This window comes from Theropithecus gelada, chromosome 16, assembly GCF_003255815.1.
Source record: "Theropithecus gelada isolate Dixy chromosome 16, Tgel_1.0, whole genome shotgun sequence".
Taxonomy (NCBI): Eukaryota; Metazoa; Chordata; class Mammalia; order Primates; family Cercopithecidae; genus Theropithecus; species Theropithecus gelada.
The window spans coordinates 72766090-72777467 of NC_037684.1; the positions used below are offsets into that span (position 1 = coordinate 72766090).

Below are 11378 nucleotides of genomic sequence, written 5' to 3' on the forward strand. Positions count from 1 at the left end.
ACTCTGGCACACGTTTGTGGACAGTTTTTGTGTGGACAGTTTTTGTGTGAACATTCGTTTTCATTTTTCTGGCTTAAATTCAACTGCTGGGCCATGTGGTAGTTAGAAAATTATTACCATTCCCCCAGGCCTATCCTGGAAATAAAATATTTAAGATAAATGTTCTTTAAAGAGACAGGCAGCGAAGGTGGACAACATTTTCTCTTTTTTTCATTGTTTCATTTTCAGTTGTATGTGTATGTTTTTGGTAGGGAAATGAACCCATTGAAAGAGATAAAATACCTCTTTCCTGCCGTTTTTCTGTCTCTTACATCTCCCTTACTGCTTCTGTCTTCTTTAAACGCCTGTAGATTCACCAGACCAGAGCACTTGGGCAGCAGCGCCAAGATCAAATGCAGCGGTTGCCATAGCTACCAGGAGTCCACGAAGCAGCTCACTATGAAGAAACTGCCCATCGTAGCCTGTTTTCATCTCAAAGTAAGTTTTCCAGAAAGCCAACTCTGATGGCAGACTTAGTTTTTAGTCCACAGTACGGCCCTCAGCCTTTTGGTTTGCTGTGCGGTTGCATTTTTCATAACTGCAGCAAGCAGGAAGAACACCGAGGAAGGGTGGATGTGAGTGAATTGTCCTCCTGTCTGAATTGTCCTTTTGTCTGTGCTGCGGTAAACAAAATCAGTGGCTTCACAGTGAAAGTAGGATGAGAGTTACTTTTCTTGGGAAGCGGAGTGGTTGTGACTTTTTTTTACTCCTGCCGTTCCTCCAGCTACCCCTCCTCTGGTTTTCTGTTTTCTTTTAAGACAAAGGCCCTCAGCATTCAGATCTGGTCCAGGAGTTGTCAGGCTCTTTCTCTGAAGGCCCGGATAGTAAAGATGTCAGGCTCCACAGGCTGCGTGCGATCCTACGATTCTCTGTTGCATGTTCTTTGTTTCATTTTACCACCCTTTAAACGTGGAAAGCACCCATTCCTAGCTTGCTGGCTGGAATGGGTGACTCCTGATCTAGGCAAAGGAATGTCTTCTGTCTGGTGAAAGGAACAATTTGCTTGTTTTTGCTGCCACGAGCCATGGATCTTTGTTTTGTTTTCTGTGCTTTGCTGGGTGTGCTGTGAGATTACTTCTTATACCCTTGGTGTTTCCACTGAACAGTCCCATCATTTGAAGACTTGACTTGAACCCTGTACATGCGGACTTGGGTGGATTACCATTATGTTTTTGAATCTGTAATTCTAGCTGTAGCTACAAGGCAATTCAATAAAATACAAAGAGATACACAGACACCTGTCATTGGAAGAAGCCCCTGAAGCTTCCAATGACATTTCTGGTCTTCTTTCCTCTTCCCTCTGCCCCTTTCCTATTTCTGCAGCGATTTGAACACTCAGCCAAGCTGCGGCGGAAGATCACCACGTATGTGTCCTTCCCCCTAGAGCTGGATATGACCCCTTTCATGGCCTCCAGGTAGGTGGGGGTGTAGGCCGGTTCTGTGTCTGGAGGGGCCGTGATCTTATCAGGACAGGAATGCAGCTCGGATCTCCTATGATAAGATGACTGTTGGCCGGTGCGGTGGCTCCCGCCTGTAATCCCAGCACTTCAGGAGGCCGAGGAGGGCAGATCACGAGGTCAAGAGATGGAGACCATCATGGCCAACATGGTGAAACCCCGTTTCCACTAAAAATACAAAAATTAGCTGGATGTGGTGGCAGGCGCCTGTAGTCCCAGCTACTTGGGAGGCTGAGGCAGGAGAAATGCTTAAACCCAGGAGGTGGAGGTTGCAGTGAGCCAAGGTCGCGCCACTGCACTCCAGCCTGGTGACAGAATGAGACTCCATCTCAAAAAAAAAAAAAAGATGACTGTTGATATTAATATAAACCCCACCTTCCCAAAATCTATTTATCCTGATCTTAAGATGCGGCACATGTTAATGAGTGGTTTTTCATCAGATACCCTGTTTTTTTGTTTTGAATGTTTCTCTTAACAATTCTCAATCCACTTTCGAACCGGCAAAGTCCTCGAGGTAGGATCACAGCAAGAAGGCAGCACTTCAATTCATGGAACAGATGTTGGAAGTACAGACAGACATAGCCGGTGTTGCAGTTGTAGCTTGCATTTTCCTTTCCACATCTGCCTATTATGGGGCACTTGGCATTGAGCTACTTACCAGTGCATGAGACAAATAGGAGTTTCCTGTGGCTCTGTGACAAATGACCAAAAACTTGGTGGCTTAAAATTAAATTTCCTCATAGTTCTAGAGGTCGGAAATCTGAGATCAAGGTGTTGTCAGGGCCCCATGGTCCTACAGGGGTCTGGGGGGTTCCATTCCTCAGCGCCTCCAGCTGCCAGTGGTTCCACGTGTTGCTTCTGTGGCTGCGCCACTCCCCTTATTTCTGGGTCACGTGGCCGGCTCCCCTGAGTCTGTGTCCAGTTCCCTCTGCTTCTCTGTCATGACAGTGGTCACTGGCTTTAGGGCCCAGGCAGATCATCGAGGAGGATCTTATCTCAACATCTTTACTTCGAGTCTCTGCAAAGACTGGTTTTACAAATGAGGTCCCAGTCTCAGGTTCTGAGGGTTGAGACGTGGGTATTGTTATTTGCAGGGTGTTATTTTTTGGTGGCCACAGTCCCAGCCCCAGCACTGTGGAAAGCATGTTGCCTTTTGGTAGTTACTGGCCTGTCCCACCACTGTGGCACACAGCTGACCTCCTGAATAAAACAAGACCACCAGAGTCAGAGCTCCATGCCATCAGCCTGACCACGATGGTCACGTACTGAGGGAGGTGACAGTACTGTTCTAAGGTCAGGGTCTCAAAGATCTTGGTGTTTCCTGCCAAACACAGCCGTGGGAAAATGCAGTAAACAATGCTCATGGCTTCCTGTTCCCAGCACCGCCTCTCCCCTGTCTCACTAGGAGAGGTGCTGGTCATGAAACAATGAGCAGCAATCTTTGTCCCTTTTGAGGAGGCACCTGCCTAGGTTGTGAAATGGATTCAGCTTACCCTTTCAAGCTAACCTTTTACATGTGGGAGGAAGGGCGCCTTCACCATCTACTTTGTCACAAACCAAACTCAGATTCCTCCAGATCCAGCTCCCATCACCAGCCCTATTCAGGACCCACCTTGGAAGAACCAGGGGCCACACCAGGTGGCCCCAGGACCCAGGTGTGCTCTGAGGCAGGGCCTCCACAGCTCGAGTGTCAGTGTCCTCACGAAACCCGGGGAGATTTCTACCTGAAGCATAAAGCGCAGCCCGGTGCAGCGTCTGCATGGTCAAGCCTGGATAAGTGTCAGTTTCAGGAGAGGCTTGTATCTCTGGGCCTGATGATTTTAACGATGCTGAATACTGCCGTTGTCTGTTACAGCAAAGAGAGCAGGATGAATGGACAGTACCAGCAGCCCACGGACAGTCTCAACAATGACAACAAGTAAGTGGTGCTCAGCGGTGTGGGTGTCCCAGGCCTCGGGCCAAGAGCTGGGGTGGGTTCCTGTCTGCCCTGTAGGGCACCCCGCAGGTCCCCACCACTGACCTGCTTCCCGCTTGGCTGCCCGCAGCTCCACTAGGAAAGGCCGCTCCACGCGGCGCCACAAATGCTGCCTCCTGTTGGAGGAGCCCAGTCCCACTCCTGGCCTCTGGCAGGAGGGAGGTTCCATCTGGAAAGCTCGATGTCCATTCTTCTTGCCTTAGGGTGGTAGAAAGAATGAAAGGCTGGAGTGTTCCAGGATCCCCACTGCTTGACTGCAGTCACCACTCCCACGAGATGCGGTTCCAGGAAGCGCCTGGACCCAGGCTAGAGCCAGGGAGTGTGACCAGGCTCCCTTAGTTCCTGCAGCCTCCTGTGCATCAGCCGGAAGCCCTGGGGGTTGACAGCCAGGCCCACAGGCCTCCCACTCCTTCCCTGGGCTGCCTGGTTTCTGATGGTGATGGCCTCGAGTGGCGGCGTTGAGCCACCTGCGCCCTCCCTCTCCTTTCCTCCCGCACTAGGTATTCCCTGTTTGCTGTTGTTAACCATCAAGGGACCTTGGAGAGTGGCCATTACACCAGCTTTATCCGGCAGCACAAAGACCAGTGGTTCAAGTGTGACGATGCCATCATCACCAAGGCCAGCATCAAGGATGTGCTGGACAGTGAAGGGTGCGTCCTGTCGGGTGGGAGGAAGGCCCTGTGGTGGCCACGGTGCTCTCCCCTCTGGTATAGCTGAGACCAGCCCACGTCTGAGCCTAGGACCACTCAAAGGTGTTGACCTTCATTTACCAAAGTAATGAGGCCTGTGCTGGATAGGATGCCAGCCTTGATGGTGGCAGAAGAGGTGCCTGAGCAAAAGCCCTCTCTGGAGGCATTTCCTTAGCACAGAGAACATCAAAGCAGTTGTTTTTTAACCACGTGAACTGAACACATCAGTTCTTTTTTTTTTTGAGACGGAGTTTCGCTCTTGTGGCCCAGGCTGGACTGCAATGGTGCGATCTCAGCTCACTGCAACCTCTGCCTCCTGGGTTCAAGTCAGTCTCCTGCCTCAGCCTCCCAAGTAGCTGGGATTATAGGCACCTGCCACCATGCCCGCCTAATTTTGTATTTTAGTAGAGATGGAGTTTCTCCATGTTGACCAAACTGATTTCAAACCCCTGACCTCAGGCAATCCTCCTGCCTCAGCCTCCCAAAGCATGGGGATTACAGGCGTGAGCCACCGGGCTTGGCCCACATCAGTTCTTTATCAGCTCCTCTCTCCTTTCCAGTTTCGCTCCTTCATGGCATAGAAACCTGTTGACCCTCCAGGGGTCAGGGGGACCCCAGCTGCCATGAGCTCCCTGAGGGCTTTGCACTTCACATTCTGAGCAACATGGAAGCCCTCTTGAGAGGTTTTATTTGGAAGAATCTGGGATTAAGGACAGCCTTCAGGGCGATGAGGGGGATCTGGACTGGACCCACTTGAAAACTCCTCCCTGTCTCTGCCTCCACAGGTACTTGCTGTTCTATCACAAACAGTTCCTGGAATACGAGTAGCCTTATCTGTAGCTGGTCAGAAAAACGAAGGCAACGCAAGCCTCACAAAGTGATCCTCCCTGCCTCTCCCGCCTCCCGCCGCCTCCCCGGCCTGGTGACACCACCTCCCATGCAGATGTGGCCCGTCTGCACCTGGGACCCATGGGGTCGGGATGGACCACACGGACGGGGAGGCTCCCGGAGCAGCATTGAAGATGGATGAGATGAGGGGTGTGCTCTGGGTGGGAGGAGCAGCGTACACCCGTCACCAGAACATCTCCTGGATCCTCATGATATGGGGGTGCAACCAGGGCCTCACAGTACGGAGTGGCCGCCGCCTGGCATTCCCCAGCACTCGGTGTGGAAAGGCCCCTGCCTGCCGTAAGATTATGGGTCCATCGAAGCAGTAAGCTGAAGACGCAGCGGCGTAGTATGTGGGACAGAGGGCCTTGCAGATGCCTTTCTGTTCATGTTTTAGTGTTAAAATACGGAGAGTATGGAATTCTTCACCTCCGTTTTCTCAGCGGCTGTGAAGCAGCCTCCAGAGCTTCGGAAGTAAGGACACTACGTCGCGTTTTCAAGCATGTCTGTTCCGCAGGTAACTTAGCATCAAGCTGCACGTGGAAGCATCTCGCAGTTTTCTAGAGACAGGCATTTTCTTATCCCTCTCCCTCTCCTTTTTCCACAAAGGTGAATTTCATAAATGTAATACTAGTAACGTGAATGAAGTACTGAGTTTATACTGAAATTTAGATAACTTCTCCTTTAGTCTTGAGAGCGAGTCTTGCTTTTTAATCGGTGCCGTTTATGTTGCTGCCCGCCCTGTGTGCCTGGCTCCTCTGGATGCCTTGGTGTCTGCTGGGGGCTGGCAGTGAGCGCAGTGGAGGAGAGTCGTGCTGCAGCTCATCCTGTGTCTCTGGTATCTCAGGCTGGAGTAAATGCAGCCTCTGCCGGTGTCTGATAGGTTCCCTCCCGCATATTTTCTTTGTCTGCCTTCTGTCCCATTGCCTGGCGACCACTGCCTGGCAGCCAAGTGTGTTGGTCACAAATCTGGAGTGGCCTCTGGTGGAGCCTGCATCTTGTCTCGTCTGCCTCTGCTTCACGTTTGGTGTACTTTCGGGCGTGGTGGCGGTAAAATGACATCGTGATTGAGCTTGTCAGCAGAACTAAAAGAGAAAGTAGAAGGATATGCGTTGTTCCTTGTAAGATATTTTGCATGTATCTGTGTATTCAAACAGAGATGGTTTGTCCATTTGTCCACTGAGAAATTATAAACTAGGGGCAAGAGGGAGGAAAAGTACTTAAACATAGTTTATGAAGCAACTGTGTCTCAGGCTGGCTTGTCCCAGGAGCCCCAGCTGCATTTGAACTGAGGCTTCTTCAGTCCTGCAGGAACAGGATCATCTGTCTCGGGGGTGGGCGGATGTTTTTATAGACAGCCAGGGAGTCAACACTGTTGGCTCTGTGGGCTATGTGGTCTCTGCCATAAATAGTGCAGAAGTGTGGCTATGTCCAGTACAACTTTTAGACACAGAAATCTGAATTGCATATAATGTTCCGTGTCAAGAAAGTTAGATTTTTTTTTTTTTTTTAACTATATAAAAACATGAAACGTATTCTTAGCTCACAGGCCATGGAGAAGCTGGTGGGGATCAGACCCAGCTCCTTAGCTGGCTGGGCTGGGGAGGGGGCGGTGACAGTGGCAGCTGAGTAGCTACTCACTGCTCAATGTAGAAAATACGAGAACACACGACTTGGCGATCACAGCCCGCAGAACCGTCATGGGCGGCAGAAGCCTTAGGGATGCAGTTTCTTGCCCACGTGCTCAGTTCATTTTCTGTTGTCTTTCTGCATTTAATTCACGTGGAAGCTTGCTTTATAAAATGAATTATCAGAGAAACAGATGGGCTGAGATTTTCAGAAATGGCCCCTTGTGACCAAGTTTTGCTGTTTCGATGACAGTGCTTTGAAGATCTCTTTTGAGGATGAGCAGTCTTTTTTTTTTTTTTGAGATGGAGTTTTGCTCTTCTTGCCCAGGCTGGAGTGCAGTGGCGCAGTCTCGGCTCACTGCAACCTCCGCCTCCTGGGTTCAAGCAATTCTCGTGCCTCAGCCTCCCAAGTAGCTGGGACTACAGGCATACACCGCCACGCCGGGCTAATTTTTGTATTTTTAGTAGAGATGGGGTTTCACCATGTTGGCCAGGCTGGTCTCGAACTCCTGACCTCAGGCAATCCACCCACCTCAGCCTCCCAAAGTGCTGGGATTACAAGCATGAGCCACTGCGCCTGGCCTGTGAGCAGTCTTTTAATCAGGAACAAATCTAATAGGAGAGTTGACTGAAGTTGGCCCACAGGATTCTGAGCTGGGCAGTGCCTCCCTGAAGGCTTGCCACCTTGGGACGCCCTGGTTTACTGGGGTGTCTTGCGGAAATGCAGAAGGCAGTGTGTGGGCCTTGGGCCTTTCTGGCAGCTGCCTGGGTTTGGCCAGGCCCTGCCTCCCCTCCCCACTGCCAACCCCTGGTCCCCTTCCTCTTTCCACTTGCATTCGGGGGTGTCTGGTGTTCTGAGAACATTAGAACTGGGAAGAGAGGTGGAGTCACATGCATTCTTGGTGGGCATTATTCTAAACTTTTGTATCCAAGTTCATCCCCCTTCTTCCACTGTGGCATTGCCGTTCTAAGCAGTTACCCCATGCGTGCTGCTGAAGAGCTGCTCACCGGAGGCAGGCAGCGGCCCCGGCACTGCCCCTTGCATTAGGTCTTGTGTTTGATGTGCTCCTGTGAATTTACTTTGTCGGAACAAAATATTTACATGTTGGGTTCAGGAATCTCTCCTTTTAGCTCCCCATCTGGCTATGAAATTCAGGAAACCTGTTCTCCCGTTGCCTAGTAATCGCCCCATGTAGGTGTAAATTGTGACAAAGTGCATCTGACCACTAATGGGCCCCCTCGGTGACCCCAACACATTCACAGCAGTGTTAAAAATGGCCTGTGTTTCGGAGATGCTGGCTGGCCTTTCAGTGCTTCCCAGGAAGCCACATGGCCTTTCCCTCTTCAGATGCCTGAAGGGAGTGCTTTGAGACAGGGGATGTGCTGGGAATGTGGGCGGCCTCCCTCCGGCCCCGGGGCCCTCTGTGGACCTGGGCTCCCTGGTGAGCACTGCAACCTCCCTGGGCGTTCCCTCCGGCGCCAGTGCCACTGCAACATATAGACCCGAGTGCTATTGTATTTTGGCTTGGTGTGTATGCTTTTCATTGTGTAAAATTGCTGTTCTTTTGCCAATTTAAGTGATTGTTTTGTTTACTGTAAGTTTGAAAATAAAAATTAAGAAAAAAAATTCCAATTGACTGTGCTGTGGTTGGAGACTTTATTTACCAAGATGTTTACTCTTTCCTTTCCCCTCCCATTTTGAGGAGCTCTGTGACTCCTTCTCTTCCCCTAATGCTTTGTAGTCTCTTTTCTGTCATAATAAAGCTACATTTTCTCTGAAAACTGGCCGGTTTTCCTTTTATTGACACAAGCAGCCGAGGAGAAGGTGGCAGGAGGGAGAAGAGCAGCCAGGGCAGACCGGCCTGCATGGGGGCGTCCCTGGTCTGAGTCAGTGGCCAGAGCTACAGCCTGGCTTTGTGCCTAAAGACTTGTCTGGGTGTCAGGAAGGCCATGCACTCAACATTTCGTCCCTTTCTGTGAGTGGCCTGCTGCTGCTTGAGCCTCGTCCCTCCTTTTTTGGGCAGGAAGGTGACATCCTGGATTCAGGACAACCATGGACCTTCAGACCTGAAGCCCTTGACATGCTAAATCCTTGCCAGGCTTGGATTACAAGACCCAGGCTGTGGTTATGTGCATTTTGTAGCAAGCTCCCTGCATGGAGAGTAGCAAATGGATAGAAATACTGTCCTCAGTGGAGAAAAGATGTGAACAGCTATTCAAGTGCATCATTCTGTGACAGGTCACGAGGCCATGGTGGACCTCGATGACATCCTCTCCCAGCCGCCCCCACATACTTCCCCTGCCCTCAGCGGGTCAGGAGTCTCCTGCTCAGCCTCATCTTCAATTCTGAAGCCTCTTGAGTTCTGAATAGTTCTGCCCCCTCCTTTTTCAGATGCTTCTGTGGCCAACCTTTATGGCAAGTTATTTGACTTCCTTTACATGGAAACACCAAGAACACCAGAGAACACTCCGGGTTTCAGACTTAGTTCTGTCTCCTCATATTAAATAGAACCATTGTTATGTCGCCTGGGGGAAGCTTCACTCTGCCTGGGTCCTCAGACCTTCCAACCAGCAAAGCTCCATTTCTCCGGAACAGGCGTAGGAAAACTTGGAGACATTTGGGTACAATACTCAACATCGTCCACTTTCACACCTTCACTCTCACAACTACACCTTCTGGTTGTGGGGGAGTCAGCACCATATACTGGTTTCCAGTAGAAAGCATCACATTCATCTCGTAAGACAACCTCACACCACTTCAGCATAACCCGCGATCGTAAGCCCAGTTGCTTCCAGGTGGCAGCTGACATAGTGAGAAGTTAGTTCCCTGGTCAGGGGGGGCCACGGCTGCCTATCCCTCGCTGTGAATGGGGTACCCTGGTCGCAAGCAATGCCCTGTGGGCTGCTGTGATGGCAACAGGCAGGGCCGGCGAGTCTGTGTCCAGGTAGGGGCTCCCTGCAGTGAAGGCCGGTCTCAGCCCTCTCCACAGTGTGGGCAGCCTGCCCATAGGTGGCCAACCGGTCCTCCTGGGAAATAGTGATCGACACCAAGCCTTACCAGGGATTGACACCAAGTCTCTCATCAGCAGATGGGGCACTCGGCAGTGGTGTCGGCCTGGTCAGCCCGGTCAGGGCACGAGCAGGATGCTGAGCCTCTTCCCTCCCATGTCTGTCTGATGGCCACTTTGTCCGTGGGTCCATCCAGCAGTCGTGGTGGCTGGGGAAAGGAGCTGACTCCATCCACCTGGCGTGCCGTTTTCCTCACCTCAGGATCAAGAGCATCCTCTGCAGCGATTCTCTTTGGTGGGAACATGGGAATGTGGATGAAACTATCTTCACAGTGTGAGCTGCTGAGGCAATGACTGCAGGGCACCCCTGCCCTCTGGGAAGCCCGGCTGGAAGGCGCTTGGCAGTGGTCCCTGCTGTGGCTGCGGCACGGGCTAGGCTGCAGGACAAGGCTTCCAGGAGGGGGGTGGTGTGGCAGGCGGGGCCTCGAAGCCTCCAGGTGCCATGTTGGCATAGCAAGCTAGGGCACTCGGGGCGCTGGTGGGCCAGTCTCCGGGGTGCAGACTGCCTGCACTGCAGCAATGAGGCTGGGAAAGGGCAGCAGTGTTCACAGCTGTTGACCCCCTTGAGCCAGCCCCCCACATCCTCATCACTGCACGGGCTCAGCGTCTCTGGCCTGGCTTACCCAGGTTCTCCGATGTGAATCCTTACAGCATCAGGGCTCATAGTGCCCTGGTCCCCTACGTGGTCACCTGGGGGCCCGCGGTGCCCCTGTCCTCCTAGGACTGGAGTTGAAGCCAGGCCCCTTGGCCTGGGACTCAGGACCTGGGGGATGGGCTCTGACCCACAGGTGGAGTCAGAGGCCCCAAGGGCCTCTCTGGGGCTGAGCCCCACAGGCCTGGGCCTCTGGAGTCCTAGGGTCCCCGTGTGGCCCCCTGGCCTGAGGCAGGCTGGCTGGGGCTGCAGGACCCCCATGCTCAGCCTTCCCTCCAGAGGCCTTGATGGGACCAAGTTCACCACTAAATGGGATTTCCCAAGGCCCAAAGGCCAAACAATAAAATAGCAATAAAAACCAAGCTCCAGCAGCCATCTGGGGCTGTAAGGCAGCTGGGCGGGTACCGTCTGGGCTCCTTCCATTCCAAGTTCTTCTTCTACCGAGGGGGGTTTGCAGGTAGGCACCACCTTGCTGCTGGGGGGTCTCTCGACCTGCGTCCTCTCTGTCATAAGCCCAGGCAGGGCCTGGTGTCAGGGTCCCAGGGGGTTTGCTGGACCAGGCCTGGCCTGTGGTTCCAGAGCTGCCCAGGTAAGATGTTGGAAGTGACAGGGGCACAGTAGCCCTGTTCAAAATTGTAGCTGGGGAACCATGGGCTCCCAACGTCCAGTTCTGTCGGGCGCTGTGGCATAGAGTTCCAGCACAGGCATTTTCATATACAAGGCCTGACCTCACTGGGTGACAGGCTGGCCTCATCTTGAGCCTCTGGACCCCTCACAGAGTGGCTTGCTGCCCTGGGTTCTGGTGAAGCCGCCTTGTGCTGCTGGGCCTCGGCCTCAGCCTTGAGGACAGCCCAGTCAGGCCAAGCTGGGGGAGGACAAGGCTTTTGTCCTGCAGGGACTGATGGCATGAGTCCCTGGAGCTGAGCTGGTGGGGTGGGGAGAGCCAGTCTGTCCCCCTCACATAGGGGCCCAATGCCAGGGG

General features: G+C 52.5%; 1 protein-coding gene across 3 annotated transcripts in view; it reads left to right on the forward strand.

The window, feature by feature from the left end:
- USP22 (ubiquitin specific peptidase 22) overlaps positions 1-8458 on the forward strand; it is a 44042-nt gene extending 35584 nt beyond the window's left edge. For all 3 annotated transcript variants that reach the window (XM_025361234.1, XM_025361236.1, XM_025361235.1), the window contains 5 exons: positions 351-477; positions 1363-1454; positions 3352-3414; positions 3972-4121; positions 4946-8458. In XM_025361234.1, the coding sequence (XP_025217019.1) occupies positions 351-477; positions 1363-1454; positions 3352-3414; positions 3972-4121; positions 4946-4988 (475 nt within the window). In that variant the 3' untranslated portion in view covers positions 4989-8458. The remainder of the gene's footprint in view (positions 1-350; positions 478-1362; positions 1455-3351; positions 3415-3971; positions 4122-4945) is intronic.
- The last annotated feature ends 2920 nt before the right edge of the window (positions 8459-11378 follow it).